This window comes from Phaeoacremonium minimum, assembly GCF_000392275.1.
Source record: "Phaeoacremonium minimum UCRPA7 unplaced genomic scaffold PA7_03_scaffold_350, whole genome shotgun sequence".
Classification (NCBI taxonomy): domain Eukaryota; kingdom Fungi; phylum Ascomycota; class Sordariomycetes; order Togniniales; family Togniniaceae; genus Phaeoacremonium; species Phaeoacremonium minimum.
Window position 1 is genome coordinate 115,234 of NW_006921254.1, and position 19,050 is coordinate 134,283.

At 53.9% G+C, this 19,050-nt stretch overlaps 5 protein-coding genes across 5 annotated transcripts; 1 reads left to right on the forward strand and 4 right to left on the reverse strand.

Moving 5' to 3' along the window:
• Positions 1 to 231: 231 nt before the first annotated feature.
• On the reverse strand, positions 232 to 1,137 carry UCRPA7_4541 (putative prolyl aminopeptidase protein; the record flags this gene model as incomplete). Its single annotated transcript, XM_007917094.1, has 1 exon — positions 232 to 1,137. The coding sequence occupies one exon, from the start codon at positions 1,135 to 1,137 to the stop codon at positions 232 to 234; it is 906 nt and encodes a 301-aa protein (XP_007915285.1).
• A 1,511-nt stretch (positions 1,138 to 2,648) lies between these two features.
• UCRPA7_4542 (putative oxidoreductase protein) lies at positions 2,649 to 3,881 on the forward strand (the record flags this gene model as incomplete). The annotated part of the gene is made up of 1 exon (XM_007917095.1): positions 2,649 to 3,881. One exon carries the CDS (start codon positions 2,649 to 2,651, stop codon positions 3,879 to 3,881), a length of 1,233 nt encoding a protein of 410 aa, XP_007915286.1.
• A 2,083-nt stretch (positions 3,882 to 5,964) lies between these two features.
• Positions 5,965 to 7,190, reverse strand: UCRPA7_4543 (putative biotin synthase protein; the record flags this gene model as incomplete). Its single annotated transcript, XM_007917096.1, has 2 exons — positions 5,965 to 6,888; positions 6,939 to 7,190. The coding sequence occupies 2 exons, from the start codon at positions 7,188 to 7,190 to the stop codon at positions 5,965 to 5,967; spliced, it is 1,176 nt and encodes a 391-aa protein (XP_007915287.1).
• A 985-nt stretch (positions 7,191 to 8,175) lies between these two features.
• On the reverse strand, positions 8,176 to 12,474 carry UCRPA7_4544 (putative glucan -beta-glucosidase protein; the record flags this gene model as incomplete). Its single annotated transcript, XM_007917097.1, has 5 exons — positions 8,176 to 10,590; positions 10,656 to 10,663; positions 10,735 to 10,885; positions 10,973 to 12,119; positions 12,200 to 12,474. The coding sequence occupies 5 exons, from the start codon at positions 12,472 to 12,474 to the stop codon at positions 8,176 to 8,178; spliced, it is 3,996 nt and encodes a 1,331-aa protein (XP_007915288.1).
• A 2,965-nt stretch (positions 12,475 to 15,439) lies between these two features.
• Positions 15,440 to 17,203, reverse strand: UCRPA7_4546 (hypothetical protein; the record flags this gene model as incomplete). The annotated part of the gene is made up of 1 exon (XM_007917098.1): positions 15,440 to 17,203. The coding sequence occupies one exon, from the start codon at positions 17,201 to 17,203 to the stop codon at positions 15,440 to 15,442; it is 1,764 nt and encodes a 587-aa protein (XP_007915289.1).
• Between the last annotated feature and the right edge of the window lie 1,847 nt (positions 17,204 to 19,050).

Consider the following 19,050-nt stretch of genomic DNA (forward strand, 5'->3'; position numbering starts at 1 on the left):
AGGGACAAGAAAGGAAAGTGAGAATCGCCTGTTGGACGTCTGCAAACGCGAGGCCTCTGTGTTGGGGTTGACATAATGTGACGTCACAATTCGTCCTCACAGGAGTTCTGCCGCATCCGACCGCCTCCTTTCATAAAATAATGAAGTACTTGATCGATATCAAACCCTCCAACATGACTGCATCCCGAACGATCAACGCGAGGTCTGGTGCCTGCTTCTCGTATGAGATGATCACGCCGTCCCTGAAATGTCCTGTAATGCCTTGGGCAACCCGCCGTATTGTGGATGACAAAGTGACTCGTGATCAGTCTCTTCCACCGTCTCGCTTCGATAAGTCAGGCGACTCTGCTCAGTGCAGTGGGCCTTGAAGCACTTGTCAAAGTACTCCTCTCCCTTCTTGCCAACCATCATGTCTGTCTCTGCCCAAAAGACACGAATGTGCAGAACCGGTTGCGCCTCCGTAGTAGATGGGCTGCTTGTTGACGCATCTTGGCTTCGCTGGGAGAGACGCTCCGTAATGCGCGCTTCCAGCTCGCGGGGGCAGGTCTCGTAGTTCTCGCACACTCCCCAGGACCCAGCCTGGGGCTTCTTCAGTGACAGCAGAGCCTCGCCGTTCGCTCCAGTGATGTCTTCCTTCCACATACGGCGCATCGACTCATCTGAGCGCGCAGCGGTGACTGCCGCAGAGGCGCCGCGATACTCTCGACAGAGATCGTCCCGTTCGTGCTTCTTCTTGCGCCCTTGGTCACTCGTAGATGTATCTGATGATAAAAGCAGGCCCGAAGCAGAGGTCACAGCGCCGGAAGAAAAGGCAATCGACGGGGCCACTACTTGGTTGACAAATGAGAGAACGGAACTGAAGTGGTTGATCAGTGGCGCTGGCAGCTTGGATGACACATTCATGAGTGTGACTCCGGACTGCTGAGGATGCACCCAAGGTGAAAAGAGGTGTAGTGTTGGGTTGGCGGGCGGCAAGATCTCGGGGTAGGCATAGATAGTGTTGAGGGCATAGATGACACCACAGCTGTGTGAGATGATAGAGACATGCTCGGCATTGAGTTCTCTCATCAATAACGGCACAGTCTCGAGCCAAACTGCGATACGCTGTGAAACATCGACGTTTGTTGAACCACCCATTCCTGGCCTGTGACAGCTCTTCACGTTAGTTCTTTTCTAACAAATAAAACAATAAGGAATATGGCAATCAGCTTCATTGAAATTCAGTCGGCAGGCTTGAATAAATTACAATTCCAAGAGGGGAAAACATGGGCATTGAAAAGCACGCAGAGGGGATCTAAATCTAACGCACCTATCCACTACCACAATCCGCAGGCCGAGCTTCTCGCCCAGAAAGTCAACCAACGTAGCGAGGAAACGGCCGCCCATCATACCGCCAATGAAGAAGGCCGTCTTTGCTGAAGTGCTTTGCGCCCCGGCAATGGCGTATGTCACTGTCAATTCGCCATGGGCATCTGTGGCCGGCAGCGTCAAGCGGCGATGGAACCGAGCTGAGTTCACGTATTCGGCAGCGGCGGAACGCTGAGAGAGCTGCGGGGCCGGGCTTGTGTCGGTGGTGGTGGTGGTGGGAGGTACAAGCGCATCCGGCGCGAGTGCGGGACTCTGTGTTGCGATGCTGGCGGCCATTGGGAATCTCTTCAGCACTATAGTCTATAGATTGAGGAGATAGCGATGGTGTGCTTGAGGTTGAAAGTGAGGAAACAATGCCACTCTGAAGCGAGCCAGGCCGCGTTGCCATTACTCAGTTGGTTTACTTGCGGAGCTGAAACAAGCGTAATCAGACCACTACTTGCACCAGCCCCCAAACAGGTAATGTTTCCTGCCAACGTTCATGCATTTTCCAAAGTTGAAGCAAATAAAATAATTGCTATCGCTGGATAACATTAATTGGCACGCGCCTGAATGCTGGGTTCTTGACGTGCGCAAGGCAGCTTAGCTGAGGACCTTGACTTGCTAAGCTGGGACGCAAGCACCAGTCTCCGGTTGCTTGTTCTATCCCGATGATTCCCATATTGACGGCTACGAGCGTCTATTCATATTTGCTTCAGGTTTGAATGAACTCAAGTTCTCGAGTATTATACAACAAGTAGACTTTTAGACATAAGACTGTAACCGGTGCGAAAACGATTCCGCAATTGAAGCAGTGAAGTTTAGAAGGCTCGGGCGCACAGCGCAGCTCGCCCGACTTCATCTCGGTCCCGAAAGTGGGTCTCACTCACCCGAAACCGATGAGCGCCGGACCTTCCACTTCTGCTCCTATCTGCTGAATAGTGCATCTGTGTGAGCTACGCCCGAGGCTGAGACTTCATAACACGGGGCCGATGATGAAGGTGAGGCCGACGTGATGGTGCCGAATCATAGTAGACAACACTATTCTTCTTGATCTGTATCAGTCTTTTCGCCGAGTCATGAAAGAGACCGAGACCGGCAAAAGTATACATAGCAAGGCCAAATAGTCAACTGTCAATAATGCATAAAACTTTCATCTCCTGCACTTGAGTGCTTGTGAAGTATATAAGCTTCATCATCGCCGTCTCGCATACAGTTTTGATTTGACAAAAACTCATTACAATATCCTCTCAAACAAACTGTTCCCTGTGTTCTAGAACTCTTTCCAACTTATCCCAACTATGCCACCGCTCAAGATCCTTATTTCTGGTGCTGGTATAGCAGGGCCAGCAGCAGCTTTCTGGCTCGCCCGACTGGGTCATTCCTGCACCATTGTCGAACGTCACTACGAGCTCCGAACTAGTGGACAACAAATCGATCTACGCCAACAGGGCGTCGAGGCTGCTAGGCGTATGGGCCTGCTGGACGAGATTCGGAAGCATATCGTGGACGAGGAGTGCACTATCATTGTGGACTCGAAAGGCAGACAACAAGCCGAGTTTGTGAAACAAAGCCAAGGGACTGGCTCCCAGAGCTTCACGAGCGAGTTTGAGATTATGCGGGACGAGATATGCAAGATACTACATCGAGTGACGGAGAACAGAGCATCCTATCGGTTTGATCTGATGGTCAGCGAGTTTCAAAACGAGGGCAGCAAAGTCAAAGTCACATTCTCGGACCGGTCTGTTGAAAGTTTCGATCTACTCATCGTCGCCGATGGACAAAGCTCTCGAATTCGAAGACAACTTGTGGAGTCCGGAAAGATTGAAGACCAGTCACGATCCCTTGGTGTCTTCAATGCGTACTTCAAAATACCGCGCCAGCTTGATGACAGAAGTGCTTGCATCTCTGCCCACGCACCCAATCAGCGGGCCATGATGACCCGCTGGCACTCGCCGACTGAGGGTTCGGCATACTTGATGACCATGTCGCACCCAGAAGAAATGAGAACCGCTCTCAAGGGCACCATCTCTGAACAAAAAGAGCTGTTTACAAACGTGTTCGAAGATGCTGGCTGGCAAGCACCTCGACTGATAGACGCAATGCGAAAGGTAGACGACTTCTACGCACAAGAATTACTGCAGCGCAAGAGCGACGTCTGGTCTAGTGGAAGAGTTGTTCTTCTAGGAGATGCCGGATATTGTCCTGCCCCATTGACTGGTATGGGAACAAGCCTGGCACTCGTCGGCGCTTACGTCCTTGCAGGTGAAATCAGCCAACATGAAAATGACGTCCAGACCGCTTTGGCAGAGTACGAGCGGATTTTGCGCCCGCTCGTCAAAGAGGTTCATCAACTGCCACCAGGCATGCCCGGACTACTGCTTCCGAAGAGTGCCTTTGGAGTAAAGGCTCTGCAAAGCACTGCGTGGATGGTTTCTCTGCTGAAACTCGAGAAACTCACTGGACTTTTTGGATCGGACGAGAAGAAAGCTTGGAAGTTGCCGGAGTACTCCAGGTTGAAAGACTTGTCATAGCAGAAGAAGCTCGGACTTCTTGGTATATCAGTGTTTGAAGTATGTTTTCGGTGTCAGACTAGAGTATTTCCTCAGCGCAATGCGTGATAGTTCATTGATTATGCTTTATCAGGCCATCGTTAATCAAAAGTCTAGCGTTCTGATGATCTATTGAAACAAATGTGATGGTTCTTCCTCTTGTCATCCTGATTGTAGCTGAAAGAATTGTCTTCCATGGTGGGTTGCATCGAAGTTCAAATAGCCTAGAGGACTATCAGCCTCGGACTGTCACGGCCCCCGATGATTGGTTCATCTTCTGGCAATATGCCATTGCCCCTTGCTACAAGTGTTACTGAAGAGCCAAAACTGCGGGGGTTCCAATGGAACTCGTGGAAGTGAGCCTCGAACCATGAGTTCACAATCCACAGCAAGTAAGCTTTTGACGACCCGTTGAATACTACATTAGAGTTTATAATAGTATTCTCCTTATAAGGACAGGTAGCATCGGCCCGTAGGCCTCAATCAAAGGCGGAAACTTGTCGCCGTCCACACCGTTGGAGTGGCCTAGGCCGCCTGGAGCCGTTGAGCGGCACTCAATGACGCTCTAGTCCATTCGAGACGCGAAATTGAAAAGGGGCCAGTGAAGCAGGACACATTGGTCGGAGCGGGTGGCGAGAACCTATGTCTCATATATTTAGATTAGTCCTCTTTCCACCTACGGCGACTCACCTCTGTGCCTGTTGTCGGGTTATGACATCGTTCAAGCTCTAGCGCAAACCGGCCCAGAAGAGAGTGATTAAGGTAGCATCTCCATTAAACTCAATTGATCATTCTGGAGTCGGCTCCCTGGTAAGATTCTAGACCCACGGCCAAAAATAGACGCTGCTTGCGTCTGAAGTTGATCAAAATCCAAGTCCCTGGAAATGCGGTTGTTAATATGGATAAATACGATGCCCTCCCACAACAACACAATAGCTACGCTCAATGTGGCAAACACAGCACCACCCTTACGCCATGTGATCAAAACGGATCAGCAAGATAGGGAATCGTGTTACTTTTCGTCTATAAGAAGAGCTGGTATGGCACCCCCAGACACGGGATTTCCGCACTTCAAGACCCATCATCAAAGCTTGGCATTCCTTCCAAATTTATAAGCATATATCAATCTTAACTTATCATGGGCTATTTCAAAACGCTTATTCTCGCGGCTCTGCTGCCTTTGGCCAACTGCGGCCCGGTTGCTGTTCGAGACACGCCCGCCAGTCTTCCAGCCCTGACAGCGTTCCGATATTCAGGAAATGGCTGCACACAAGGCAGCAATTCAGTGAAGCGTGTTGGAGGCTGGACTGACGCGACATTTACCTTTTCACAATTCATTGCTGATGGGCCTGGCAAAGATTCGACACAAAACTGCGAAGTGCATTATCAAGGCAGTGGCGCCTCCGCCGGCTGGCAAGTTAGCGTGTCAGAGCTGAATGTCAATGGCAAGGTTGTGCTCCCAGCCGGGTCGCGCTTCAACTACTACTGGCAAATATACTGGTCGGATGATGCCTCTGATACAGTAAGTTGACGGATGTCTACAAATGATGGACTCAGACTGATAGAAGTAGCGCACTGTCGAAGACCATGTCACGAACACTACCCCAGGAACGATCACCGTGCCCTTGACCATCCATCGAACAGTTGATAACCCAGTGTGGTCAAAGTGCATTGGAGGAGATGGTAATCCTGGCATACTAAATGTCAACTTCCGTGTAGCTCTCATTGGAGCTGACGGCGGCACATTCGACGTCGACTCTGAGAACCTCAAATACCAGTGGAGGAGGTGCTAGGAGTGTCTGGTCTGTGGGGCAACGTCCGCTGTTCACGTCCTACGAAAATTGTACGAGACTTGGAGCTGCATTGAATATCGACGGTTGGGCATTGGTCATGGGATGGTGATAAATGGTGTATACTTCTATCAAAAGCGATTCATATTTCAAATATACCAGTTGGTTTAGTTTTGACAACTATTAACCATAGCTCCAAAAAGTTTTAGGCTTCACCAGACCCCTCTCCTATTATGACCAAGGGCATATTGTTGTTGATATGTGTATAGTCATCATCATGGCCCCGTGAATTCGCCCGGAGTTGGCTGCGGTGATTTCTCGAAGCTCTTCATCGGCTCGAGCCCCCAACGCCCGAACATGGCGCTATCCTCGTCCCAACCATTGCACTCCGTCGTCAGCATCTTCTCGCCGGTGAAAATCGCATTGGCACCTGCCATGAAACACAAGGCCTGCTTCTCCTCCGACATGGTCTTCCGTCCGGCCGCTATGCGGATGATGGTGGCTGGCATCAGGATACGCGCCGTCGCGATGGTCCTCAGCATGCTGGTGAACTCGATGGGGGCCCGATCTCCCAGGGGCGTTCCCTTGATAGGGACCAAAGCATTGACAGGGAAGCTCTCGGGATGAGAGGGCAGTGTTGACACGGTGTGCAGCAGACCGATGCGGTCCTCGGACGATTCTCCGAGACCCAAGATGCCGCCTGAGCATACATTGATGCCCGCATCGCGAACATGGCTCAGTGTCTTCAAGCGCTCGTCATATGTGCGCGTGGAGATCACAGACGGATAGAATTCGCGGCTGGTGTCGACGTTGTGGTTGTAGGCAGTCAGACCAGCATCCTTCAGCTCCTTGGCCTGGTGTTCGTCGATCATGCCGAGCGTCACACAGCATTCCATGCCCATCTCTCGCACGCCGCGCACCATCTCTTTGATATTCTTCAAGCTGTTCTTCCGCCCCCTCATGTCGCGCCAGGCGGCTCCCATGCAGAAGCGGGTGCTGCCATTGTCCTTTGCGACGCGAGCTGCGGCCAGCACACTCTCGACGCTCTCAACGCGTTTGGCCTCTAGGCCGGTGCCCTTTTGATAGCGTGTAGACTGGGCACAGTAGGAGCAGTCTTCGGTGCATCCTCCGGTTTTGATATTCATCAAGGTACATAGCTGGACCTCGGCCGGATTGTGAAAGCGTCGATGGACATTTGCCTAGTTGATCAGATGACTCTCACTGTAAATAATCCCCAAAATAGACTTACAGATTGAAACGTCAACTCCATCAACGGCTGGTAATAAATAGCCGCAATCTCCTCCTTTGTGTAGTCATGTCTCGGAGCAGTGGCCGCCACGGCAGCCCTGAAGATCTGTTTCGCAGCTCGTCTTCGCTCATCTTCGATTGAGCGATGAGCGTCGCCGCCGACTGATTTAGGAGGCGGCGGAGGTTGTGAGGGCGTCAAGGGGATGTTTGGCTGGTGGTCGACGATTGTGGACATGCACCGCAGAGCGATCATGTGCCGAGGATCCTTTCTTCCCCTCCCCCGCAGTGATATTGGTATAGCTCTGAGAGCCCGTGACGGAGCCCTGATCCTCATCGTCCTGACGGGTTGTAACTCTCGATCAGGGAGGGGTGTTTGCGTGATCTACAGCAGAAGTTGCAAGCTGTTCCCGGACACTTGGATGATTCTCACTTCTGCCAGATCAAGATACAGTCAACAAGTTAGAATTAGCTGATCGAGATGACGCATTCTCTCGGGACAGCTCACCACGACCCCCCATCCACTGGCTTGGCGGGCCGCCTATAGCCGGGATTGTGTGCCTGGCACTAACACTAATACTGACCCCTCAGCCCCTCAGCCCCTCTGCCCGCCCCGCCTTGCTGGGCTGTGAGGACCCTGAAGTCCCCAACAAAATGTCGTCCACTCACGCTCAACGGTTGCTAATCAATTCTCAAGCCGTGCGATGCGACTGCATCTCAATGGCGCAATCAGGTCATTGACGATGCCCCACATCAATGACTCCCAGATCAGAGTACATCAAGATCTATGCGATGCCTGTTTCGCCCAAAAAGGGACTACATGCTTAGAATTGCGCTGGTTTTTGGAGCGGCGCTAAATCAGGTTCGGAATGCTCTGGAGTTAGGTTTTGTGTTTGTAGAGAAAGCACACATGCAAAGAGAACCAGCTTCCACCATCAAAAGCAGGAACCAGAGAAGAGAAGAGAGATACAATACCCACAAGCACCTCAGTTTGGACAGGATGATCCTCTCAGACCACTATTTCTGGTGGGCTTCAGAAACCACGGAGATAGAACCAGGTAACTTGACTTGCTACATGTAAAGAAATATTTCACCATGCACTTCTTCGGTTGTCTTTTGACGGGAGCATTTGTATGCACGTTTCACATCCATAATTACATTCACATCTAAATTATGCTAGCTCTCTCTCCACTTACACTTGACTCTTACCTGCCGGCCGGGCTTCCCCTGCAGGATCCAACTCAGTGCGCATACAACGAGAGCAAGATACATCCCTCATCGTTATTAGTCTTGAGGACGTATCCCCCGCCGTAGCTCGTGTCCTCGCTGCCTTCCTCGTCCACGCAGAAGAAGTCGGGGTCCCAGCCATCGTCGCACCCGAAATCAGAGAAGTCGAGCGCCCCCTCGTCGCCGCAGCCGGACTGGTCGTCGGCCCAGGCCGCCACGGCATAGACCGTCGTGCTCCCGTCGACGTAGCTCCGGCTGAGCGGCGTGGCGCTGGGCTGGAGCGTCAGCTGCGCGTCGCAGAAGGTGCTGACCACGCTCTCGGCGGCCGTCTGGGCGAACAGCTTGTAGGGCGGGCTGTTGCAGTTCGGCGCGTTGTTGGTGGTGAAGCAGTAGCCGCTGCCCTCGTTGATGAGTGTATTGGTCGGCCAGGGCGTGACCGTCGGCGCGCACGCCGGCGAAGTCGTCGTCGTCGTCGTCGTCGTCGTCTCCGCGGCGGCGTTCTCGGCGTCCCACCAGCTGACAAAGTCGCTGAAGAAGGCGGTCGCAAACGCCTCGGTCGTGTCTTCGGACCACACCGGGTCGACGGCTCCAGTCGAAAGCACAATCTCTTCCGCCGGCGTGGTGGTAGTCGTCGAAGTAACGGTGGTATCCCGGCCGCAGCTCGTCACCTCGCAAGTTGAGGTTGTGCATGATCCTGTAATCGTGGTCGTTGGTTCGACCGTCGCCGTGCATACCACACGGCAAGATGTGACCGTCTTGGTGGGCTCGCACTCGCAGTCGTCTCCCTCACATTCATCACCAGGCTCATTGTTGCATGTTGGGCCGTTGCAACCACCGCCGCCCCCTCCGCCTCCTCCTCCTCCGCTGCAGCCCAGGAAACAGCCACACCCGGCCGGGCCACATCCACCCAGATTCCATCCACCACCACCGCACCCAAACAGGCCGCAGCCCCCACCTCCGCAGCCGAAGATACCACAGCCGCCGTTGCATCCGAAGAGTCCACACCCACCGTTGCAGCCAAAGTAACAGTTGCCGGTACCGCAATTTGACGTGCAGTGCGGCAAGACGCCGGTGCTGCTGCGCGTGTAGGGCACCGTGTGTGACGTCCACGTTGTCGGTGTGGGCGAGTCTCCCGGTGGGATGGGCACGCTGATTGTAGGCATGGGCTGGATGGTGATGGTCGAGCTCGTCGTGACGAAAATGGGGGGAAGCGGCGAGTAGGTAATGTATCCAAAGGCATACGAGGTGCTAGCCGTTGATCCCGCGGTTGCGGTGCCGTCGGTTACGGTGATGGGCGCCTCGCCAGGCGGCAGCACGAGGGTGGTTGATGGGGGCATAACGCTCTGCACAGGTGAGATGGCGCCTGTGGTCGGGTCGTTGGGCTCAATGGTTACAGGCCAGAAGGGGATGGAGCCGATTGTGAAGGGTGGAATGGTGATGGTGGTGGTAATGGTCACGGTCGAACTGCCACTGAGTGAATAGATGCCCGTGGCGTAAGGGGGCCAGCTCACGGTGATCGGCGTGGGCAGGTCTAGCGGTGGGAAGAGAATGGTGCAGGGCGGCAAGCACCCGATGGTCTCCGTTGGATTTCCCCAGATGGTCGGGTCTACGTAGACGATGTTGCCGTTGCCAAAGCTGTCGCTGCCGCCGCCACCCGACTCGGAGAACGGCAGCCAGATGTTGATCTCGGATGTATAACCGCTTTGTGTGCTTGCATTGGTCACGATGGAGGGTCCCTGGAGTGTATTGGCGATGTCCACCGTGCCCTTGGTGAACAGGTTGAAGACCCAGATCAGATCAGAGTCCTCGACCGAGAAGATGCGCTGCTGGCACGACTCGGTCGGTAGACAGCCCTGGTCATAGTTGCTAAACCAGCTGTAGAAGCCAGCCGAATAGATCATGACGTTGGAAGACTCGACTACGCGCATGGCCCAGGCCTCTTCGCAACTGCTGGCTGTGCAGTTGCTAAAGTCAGGGTCTGACGGGAATAGGCCTGGTGTAAAAGGGTTTGGCGCCACTGGTACGGGCTGGTAGTAGGGGGTCTCAGTTTGCACATGGCCAAAGTAGATGTCGTTGGCTTCGCTTAGCTCATACTGGTATAGGGTCGCGTGTTCTGACGCCGTGCCGTAGAACCAGCATGGTCCCTGGGACTCGATGAGCACGCCACGTGCAACATACACGGAGATGTCGGTCTGTACGTTCTCTGGCACGCCTGACGTGCCCTCACTAATATCCGCGTCGAGAGGATTGTCGAGGTCATGATCAGCGACCCATGCCCAAACATTCTCGAAATAGCCCGACGACTTTGGCGTGAGATGGAGAAGCAACGAGGCAGCTATGCAGTTCTTGTTGACGCCGCTTCCGGTCGGGCAGTCCGCTAGTTGTAGGTCGCTCCCTGCAGCACCACCGACGCGGAAGTGTGAGTTCCACTGTTGGAGTCAGCCATTCATTCACCTATCGCCACGTGAAACAAGGCACTGAACGCGAGACTTACCATGGCGGCTAGAGGGAGGAACACCAGTTGTCAGTGATGTGACATCAATAGTGAACGGGAAGGAACAGCCCAGACGTACCAGAACCTTGTGTAGACTCGTGCACATTCCACTCCATGAGGATGGCCCCGGCCGTCGGCCCTTTGACTGTAAAGAGCATATCCGAGATTTGGATATTGCCTGACTCTCCCTGATTGCCTACCCGAACCATGACTTGCGGGTTGTCCACGTCCTGAAAATAGCTGCCCGTCCCTCTAATTTGAGACCAAGCTGATCCGACAATGATTGACCCGACAGGCACCTGCACCGTACCCTGTACTTGATAGACGCCGGCCGGGAAGAAGATAGGCGTACCGACGTGGCCACGGAGCAGGGTGTTGATAGCCGCTGTCTGGTCCCCCGTACCATCGTTCGAGACCCCGGACTCTGTGGCTACCACAAAGGACGAGGCAGTGAGTGACGAATATAGCGGCGGATCCTGCCAGAAGTACTCGCCGGCTGGATCGAGTAGACTGGGCGGCCGCACTGGTGCCGTGCTCAGATAGCCCGTCACATCGCTGCCGGAGCCATTGGCGGCAATATAGCGGTAGCCCGAGGCCCAGAAGTCGATAGTTTCCGTGTCACCCACGGTCAGGGTGGTCGCGCCGCCTGAAACCTGTACCATAAGCGGGCTGTTCTCGCAGTATATGTTTGTTAAGATGATGGCTGGCGGGTCGCCACCGGTATGGGTTGTGATACCCCACTCGGCATGGTTGAAGACCGAGTCGATGACAGCTATAGATCCAGTACCCTGACCAGTAGAGCCCCCATTGGAGCTGACATTGAAGCCCACATAGACATTGGTGATTGCGATCTGTGACCATGTGAATCCCCAGTTCCAGAGCATGTTGACTGCCGTCAGACAGTTGGTGAAAGTAAGCCCTCGGGCGGTGAATTGCTGCGATCCGGCTACGAAACCGATGTTGCCACCATAGAAGACAACGTCCGAGATCATGCCGCCAGACCCATTCTCCATGAAGATGCCTACTGCTGTGGCTGGTTGCGTGTCCGTGCTGGTGGGCATGTTGATACCGATGTTTTGGAGCGAGGTCGCCTGGGCTACTTGCCAATGGATACCGGTGGGGAAGTACTGCTGGCCACTGTCATAATTGGTGGCGTTCATAAAAGTTAAATCCAGGTTGAAGTTACGAATGGAGCGAAAGAAGTTGTTTTGGTTGATATACCACTCCGCTCCGTTGCCACCCGGGATGTAGACATCCGTGTCGATGAGCGCAATCCCCGTAAAGTTTTTACTACCGCGTATAATGGGGATACTTCCAGGATCACCAATAAACTGTGTATAAAAGTACTGGATGATAGGAGTGCTGATGACATATATGCCAGCTGGAAAATAGATGATGGCGCCAAGAGTTGTTGTCGAGCCGCATTGGCTGCCACAGCGGTTACCAGAGGAGATGGCATTGTTGCTAGAGAATGAGAGGCGTTAACATTGATGCCTTTACACATATTCGTGCATAGCTTGTACGGTATAAATGATCACACATACATAGCCATCGTATCATCCGTCGAGCCGTCGCCCGTGGCGCCGAAGTCCTTAACATTGCGGAAGAAGGTGTATCCGGATGGAGCCAACGGCATCTCGCCCAGCTGTGACAGGTTGTCGACCCAAAACGAGTCAGACGCCGATCTGGGTAGATGGGCTCCGGGACTTTTGGGCTTATGCCTGATGATGTCTGACAAGTTGGCCTCCGTCGTGACGGGGCCGTTCAGAGTTCCCTTATCAGGGGCCACGCCGAATCGATTTCCTCTGTTATCCTTCATATAGAACGGCACCGGCTGAGATACGTGGATCAGCTGGCTGAGGTAAAATGACACAAGGCTTCAATCTCGACCCTACTCACCCGCGGTCCCCCTGGAGGACGAGCAGCTGGACCCGGGTTGATGTCGGGCCAGTCGGCCGGCCATTGCACAGCGCTCACGCCAGCGAGGTAGCAACTCACAAGCAGAACGGCGTATCTCACGATTGAACTCATCATGATGAACATTTCGGCGTGCTTCGCCGAGGATCAAGTCAGTGGAGGCGTAGAATTCGCATAGGCCGTCCTTATTGCCTCTTATCTTTTGACGACATGAGTTCAGCTGGAGACCTCTCGAGAGCGTTGCGTTCCTCAAGGCTGTCCCGCTTTACTCTCTTGGCCGACCCATGGGAAGGGATGCATTAGGTCAAGCATCCATGCTCACTTGCCTCTCGATCCGCGGTGCCTGGGCTCCATCGTAAAGCTTGTCCCTCGTGCCACACGGTTCTTGTATCTCGATACGGTGATGGTGGGAAGCTCCACGCTTGTACAGCAATATATCATATCCCGAAGGATTTGCAATGCAACACCAGGTCGACATGTTGAAGCTCAAATCTGTTAGATCGCTGTAAGCTGAGTTGAAGTGTAGGATTCGGAGGATCCGGAGGAACCCCATACCTTTGGAAGCTACTAATGGTGTATTGTATGATCACAGAATTGCTGTGCCACTTGCCGGCCTCTGCTGCCACGCGGGATGAACGGAGCAGCGGCTTTGAGGATGGAGTCGTATTGGGAGATGAAGGGAGCCTAGAGGAACTGAAATCGCGTTACCCTCATCAGGAACTAACCCCGTCAATAGTGTCTGACGACCTGATCCTAGAAAGGAACCCTTGGAACCTCGGGATCTTAGCCGTGCACCGGGTGGTGGGCTGTTTGCATGCCCCCTCCCCGCGAGCCATCATCGCTTGGCAGGGGTCCGGCCTACATGAACTTGATGAGCTTATACCTTGATAAGCTTTTTCTGGTGGGGTCATGGGCGCTGGGGGCTAAGGCAGGATTCAGGATTGTGATGCAACAGCAATGAAGATGCATGCTGGACCATTACTGTAGAACATGAAATATTTGTTTGTTCTCTCCGGGCATAGCGCCTCAATCCTTCGCACTCATTGCACCGAGCGCGACCCGAAGAGTCCGCCTTACCATTAAGCTACGCCGACACCACGAGCCGGTGCGCGAGACCGAATAATGGTGTTTCCAAGCTCTAGAAACCCAAGCAGCTCATGCGCTAAGTCGGGGGTCGTCTCTTATACCAGGAACTCTGCATAAACGACAGCATAGTCTTTCTTTCTAGAGTGTATGCGCTTCAACTTGAAGTGCATGGCATCGTAAGACCAAGAAGCAGGAGAAGAATATATAGGAAAAAGTAACTGTCGGTATATCTACTCGCCTCTCACAATCAACCATGCAGACTAGCACATATCTCAGCTGGAGGGCGGCCCTCCTCGCCTTGCTTGCTCTCGGCATGCGGCATGCTTGCGCGGTGGTGACTTGGGAGCAGATCGAGTGCGCTGGCGTCACCATAAGTGGCCAGACTCTCGACAACATCTGGGACAATGCGGCGCTCCTTGCCAGCAACGCTGAGAGCACCATCAACACCCTAACAAGCGCAAGCACCATCAAGGCTCTAACGATGCCCGCTAATCTTGCCAACAATGCGAAGTGGATGTTTGGTATCAGTGTCAATTGGGGTGGAGTACTGCCTTCATCGTCCAAGACCACCCTCACCAATACCGTCACGCGTTCGTTTCTTCTTCCTTTCTTGTTCTTCTTATTTGGGCGTTTTTGTGTGTTGCATAGTGCTCTGAAGCAGTCCGAACGCTAACCTTGGAAGGTGCAACAGCCGTATATAATAATGCAAAGGCTCTTCTACAGACCAACAACGGCTACTTAATATGCGGCGGACAGACGGCCCAGCAGGGAACTATAGGCAGCTGTAAGTAGCAGACGAAAGTTCTGAAGACATGCCTAGACCGTTCTAGCCCGCGCTGCTGACGCTGTGTGTGTCGTTTCAACAGTCGCCAATGCTTGGTACTACAGCATTCCCGGGACCCAGGATGTCATAGTCTTATCAGGGCGTACGTACGAGTGGCAATGGAACTTGTGAACATATGACCAGCGAGCTGACCCTGATCGCGACTGTAGAACCACCTAACGAGCGACCTTGTTCCACCACCGCGAATCCGCCCACCCTAGGCCAGACTTTCAACGGCTTCGTCTACCCAGCAGGCGCCGGCCTGGGGACGATGCCTACGGGGAGAGCCATCGGCGTGCTGTTCTGCGCGGCGCTGCTCCAATCCAACGGCTACAAGGGCACGCTCGCCCTGAGCTTCTCGGCCAACGTGCCGTCCGCTGACTTCCCGGATCCCGATCAGTACCGCTCCGCGTCGGGCACACTGCTGCACGAGATGATCCACGCCATCGACACGAACACGTACCAGGACCAGAAGAACGAGGACCTTTTTGGAGATGACAAGGCCGCCTACGGCTTCAACCGCTGTGGGTTACTGGCCGAAAAAGCCCAGAGCCAGGCTCTCGTCAATCCAGACGGCTACCGCATCTTTGCCGAGATGAGCATGTCCAGTGGCACTCGCTGGGGAGCGCCCAAGCCGCCCGGCGCCTCCGCTCCTCCAAGCAAGAAGCGTAGCCTCGGCCTCGATAGGCCACGCCTAACAATTGCTCAGAGACGCGCCGCAGGAGCCTTGGTGGGCCCACCTATGTCAGCTGCTGGTGCCATGCAGATGGACTTTGCTAGCCACTTAGGTTGGTCTCCGTGACGAGGAAAGAAAGCCGGTAGGTGACGATGGCAGCTAGGGGATTCTACATTTAAGTGTAGGAATTAGAGAACAGAGGAGCTCCAGTACATGTTTTAGAACAGACTAGCAAAACAGAACAAGCGAGTTGCTCCTTTCCACACAAGAAAGCATCTCTTTTCACCGACGCAACAATCTGTACAAGCGACCTCGTGAAGTTGAATTGTTGTCTTGGTTCCTCCCTTCGGCCGCATCCATAAGTGCAGGAAAGTTCGGGATGGGCCATTCCTTTCTCCATCGTCCCCAATCCGCATATTGCATCGGTCCATCGAGAGCGACTTGTAGCGCGATCAAGTTCCCTTGGACATCTTCCCTTTTTTCAATGCCCTTAAGAATCCTCTGCATCCGCGCATTCAGCCGTGGGCTAAGCCTAAAGCTAGTGACGGCGACTTCCCCAGCCGCAGCATCGTCGTCTCGCTCGGGGATGCGACAATCGAAGCTCGCGCTGTTGTCCTCAGGGTAGAACGCAGAGTCGGCTAGCATCCCAATTCCCGGAGGCGGCGGGCAGCCCGAGTGTACGCGCAATCGCTGCAGAGTCGGGATAGAGTGGCGTAGGTCGGTGAACAGCTGCGCTGCCGCCGATGCGGTGAGGGCAGGTTGCGGCGGGCCGGAGAACTTCCAGTCACCGAATCCAAACCACAGCTCCAATACGCGGAGATGACAGAATCGTGCCAATGCATCGAGCTGGCCACGCGGCCAGTCGCCGCCGACCCGCAGCATATCGAGGCCCAGCTCCTCAAGGTGAGGGGCTTTCTTATGAAGTTCACCCAGCGCCCCCTCCGGGAGGAGATGCTCTTCCCACGCACTCGCGGACGACGCCTCGGGCTGGTGCACTGTGAGCCTGCGCAAGCTCGGCGCGTGACGGGCAAGGGCCACCACGCCGATGGAGTCTAAGCTAGGCACGCTGATATCCTCTAAGATTGACGGTACACTGTTAAAGAACGTCTCGAGCGAGTTGCCGCGTGAGTCGCGGGCGGACGTGAAGCGCACCTCCCGAAGCGCCGTCAGCATTGGGGCCAATGTAATGGCAAAGAGGACCTGGGTAGATGGCGAGGTGACCTCTAATCGCTTTAGCGTCGACCAGTTGAAGTTCGCAGCCCAATAGTCAATCTCATGGCCCGTGCCTGGGTAGCCCTGGGAGTGGAAAGCGAAGCGGCCTTGCACTTCCTCCTCTCCCCAGGGGTATTCATGTATGGTCAGAGACTCCAACGGGCGCAGCGGGCGCTCGCTGCTGGAAAAGCCGAGACCTGGATACTCGACCGGCGCAGCGTAGCCGACACAGCCTTGCCGAGGGAGGTGCAGATCGAGTGACAAATCGACGAGATTGGGGCTCGTGAGCAAGAGCTGCTTGAGCGGCCGGGACAGCTCAAGGCAGTCGGCGGCGCCCAGATAGGCTGCCTCTAGTGTGACCGATGCTAAAACGCCACAACCAGTAAGTCGGGCGAGAAGCTGTCTGGCCGCCGGGTCGCGGCTCTTCTTGTCTCGTACAACAACGTGAAGCCGCACAGGGAAAGGCAGCCTTGTTAGGCTCTCAAGCAGCGCGGCCGGAATAGGGGTATACTCCCAGTGCACAGAGCGGAGGCCCGTCATTCCGGGGACCATGGCCGCCAGCCGCTGAAGACACTGCGCGTCTGGTTTGCCGTAGCGACTAAGCACGCGAAGCTCGTGAATAGCGGGAAGAAAGCCTTCATCCTTTTCAATGAGGTTGAGACGTTTCGCTGCCACCTCATGCTTATTGTCCAGGTCGATGGCCACGCGTCGGTGCTGCACATATCGAGCCTGGCGGTAGAAGCGCGGGTGCACCAGGGCGAGGTCCGCTGCACTTCGCGGGCTGGCTGCCTGCACGAAATCGAAGATGTTCAAGACGATGTCCTCCGAGAGCATCGCTATCGGACACGGACGCGCTGGGTTTTGGCGCCGCAAGGCTCGCGTCGATTTTGCCTTCGGCTTTGTCTTCCCACCGCTGCCGAACAGGCGTCCGATAGCAGGCGGCGTCATGTCAATTAGTCCGCAATTCAGATTTCACTGAAGCTAAAGCTGTGGCTGCAGGGTAGTCTTTGGCCTAAAAGGTATGCAAAGATCGGAAATTAGGAAAGATATGCTAGCATATAATCTGATGATCCTGCCGCGGCTCGTGAAAACGCCACGGTTCCTGCCCAAAGGGAAAGGGGAGCGAGGCAACGTAATCATGGTGAAGTATCCAGATCAGAAGGGTTGGTTAGTTAGCAGGAGCGAAGGATGGAAGGATTGCGGGGAAAGAAGTGACGACAACGGTCGAGGCTGTAGCGGCGGGTAGTGAGCTAAGTAGCACCCAATTTTCCTCGAGCCGCTAGAAATCGAAATCCCTTGTCCATACGCTGTGCTTGGGGTACCTTCATTACATGAGGCCGAAATGAAAGGACTCGGTCATATTCCATGTGAGCAATAGACTTGGGCTCTTGAGTAGATCCTGTGCATTTTCCAAAGATGAGAGGTTCTATCCCTATAATATTTGGGAGACATTTCTCTAGTGCCGATTTTGTTCACACGTCGATGGGTTTGCATCATGACCGTCTAAACTCTGCCCCAGCCCATCGCTCGGCTCTTGCTTTCCATTGGTACCACGGCACAGCTCTCTTCAACTAATTGCTGTCCAGAGCCCACGAAACCCTGTCATCAACGGGCCGCGACGCTCTGTGGGCAGCCTCTACGCTGCTTGGTACTGCAGCATTTGCTAATATTGAGACATCGAAATTCTACGAAGTTTGGCCAATGAAAGGTACTGGGCTAATGGACCTAGACTGGCTCAAGATGGGCCATGGCAAGCAGGTCATATGGGAAATCACAGATCCAGCCAGGAAAGAAAGTGTCATCCATCCCTTAGTCACCGAGATGACTTACCCCAATGTGCCCTCAGGACAAGCGCCGATCCTTTGGGGGTCTTCACCTCCTTTCTTCTTCTCAGTCTTCGCCCTGTCATACAACTCAACACAAGCCGACAACCCTTATCATGTCGCCGCCTCCATTCTTGCACAAATATTTTACGAGAATGTGGATGAAAGCACTGTTTATCGATTCCTCAGCTTTGTCGGCCAGATCGATGCCAGATATAAATGTCTCCTGGAGAAGAAGGAGCCGCGTGCATTGCTGCTGCTGTGCTATTGGTATGCAAAGATGACCATGTCGGCGTCTTGGTGGCAACGCAAGCGCTCTATTGTGGAGGGCTTCGCTATTTGCATTTATCTGGAGACATTCTGTTCGGATAATGATGGCATCCTGGCGCTGTTGGTATACCCTAGGGAGGTGTTCAAACGGGCACAAGAATGTACTATGTAGAGGGACTGGTTGGTGGTTCCACCAAATCGAAATATACTTGTCCGTCCTTAAACCAACCGTTTGATCTTAGGGCACTTAAATAAGTTGGGCTGATTTATCGGATTGAGCCAGACCTACGACCCTGTGGCCAGCTTGGATGAGCTCATTGACAACGGCTTGGCCAATGAAGCCTGATGTGCCGGTAACAAAGACACACATGTTTGCGTTAAGATGCGGATTCGAAAATGGAGGATAGGATACTCAGAAGTTGTGAGATCATGAAGGAGTTTGAATTTGTGTTGTATATGGACTTAAGATGAGTAGCTCTTGCGTTGTTCTTATATAGGTGACCACAGCGTCGACCATGGCGGACATGTGGTTCATCCTTCCGCCGCATTTCATCGTTAATCCACAATATCATTCACGTTTGAGCTCAC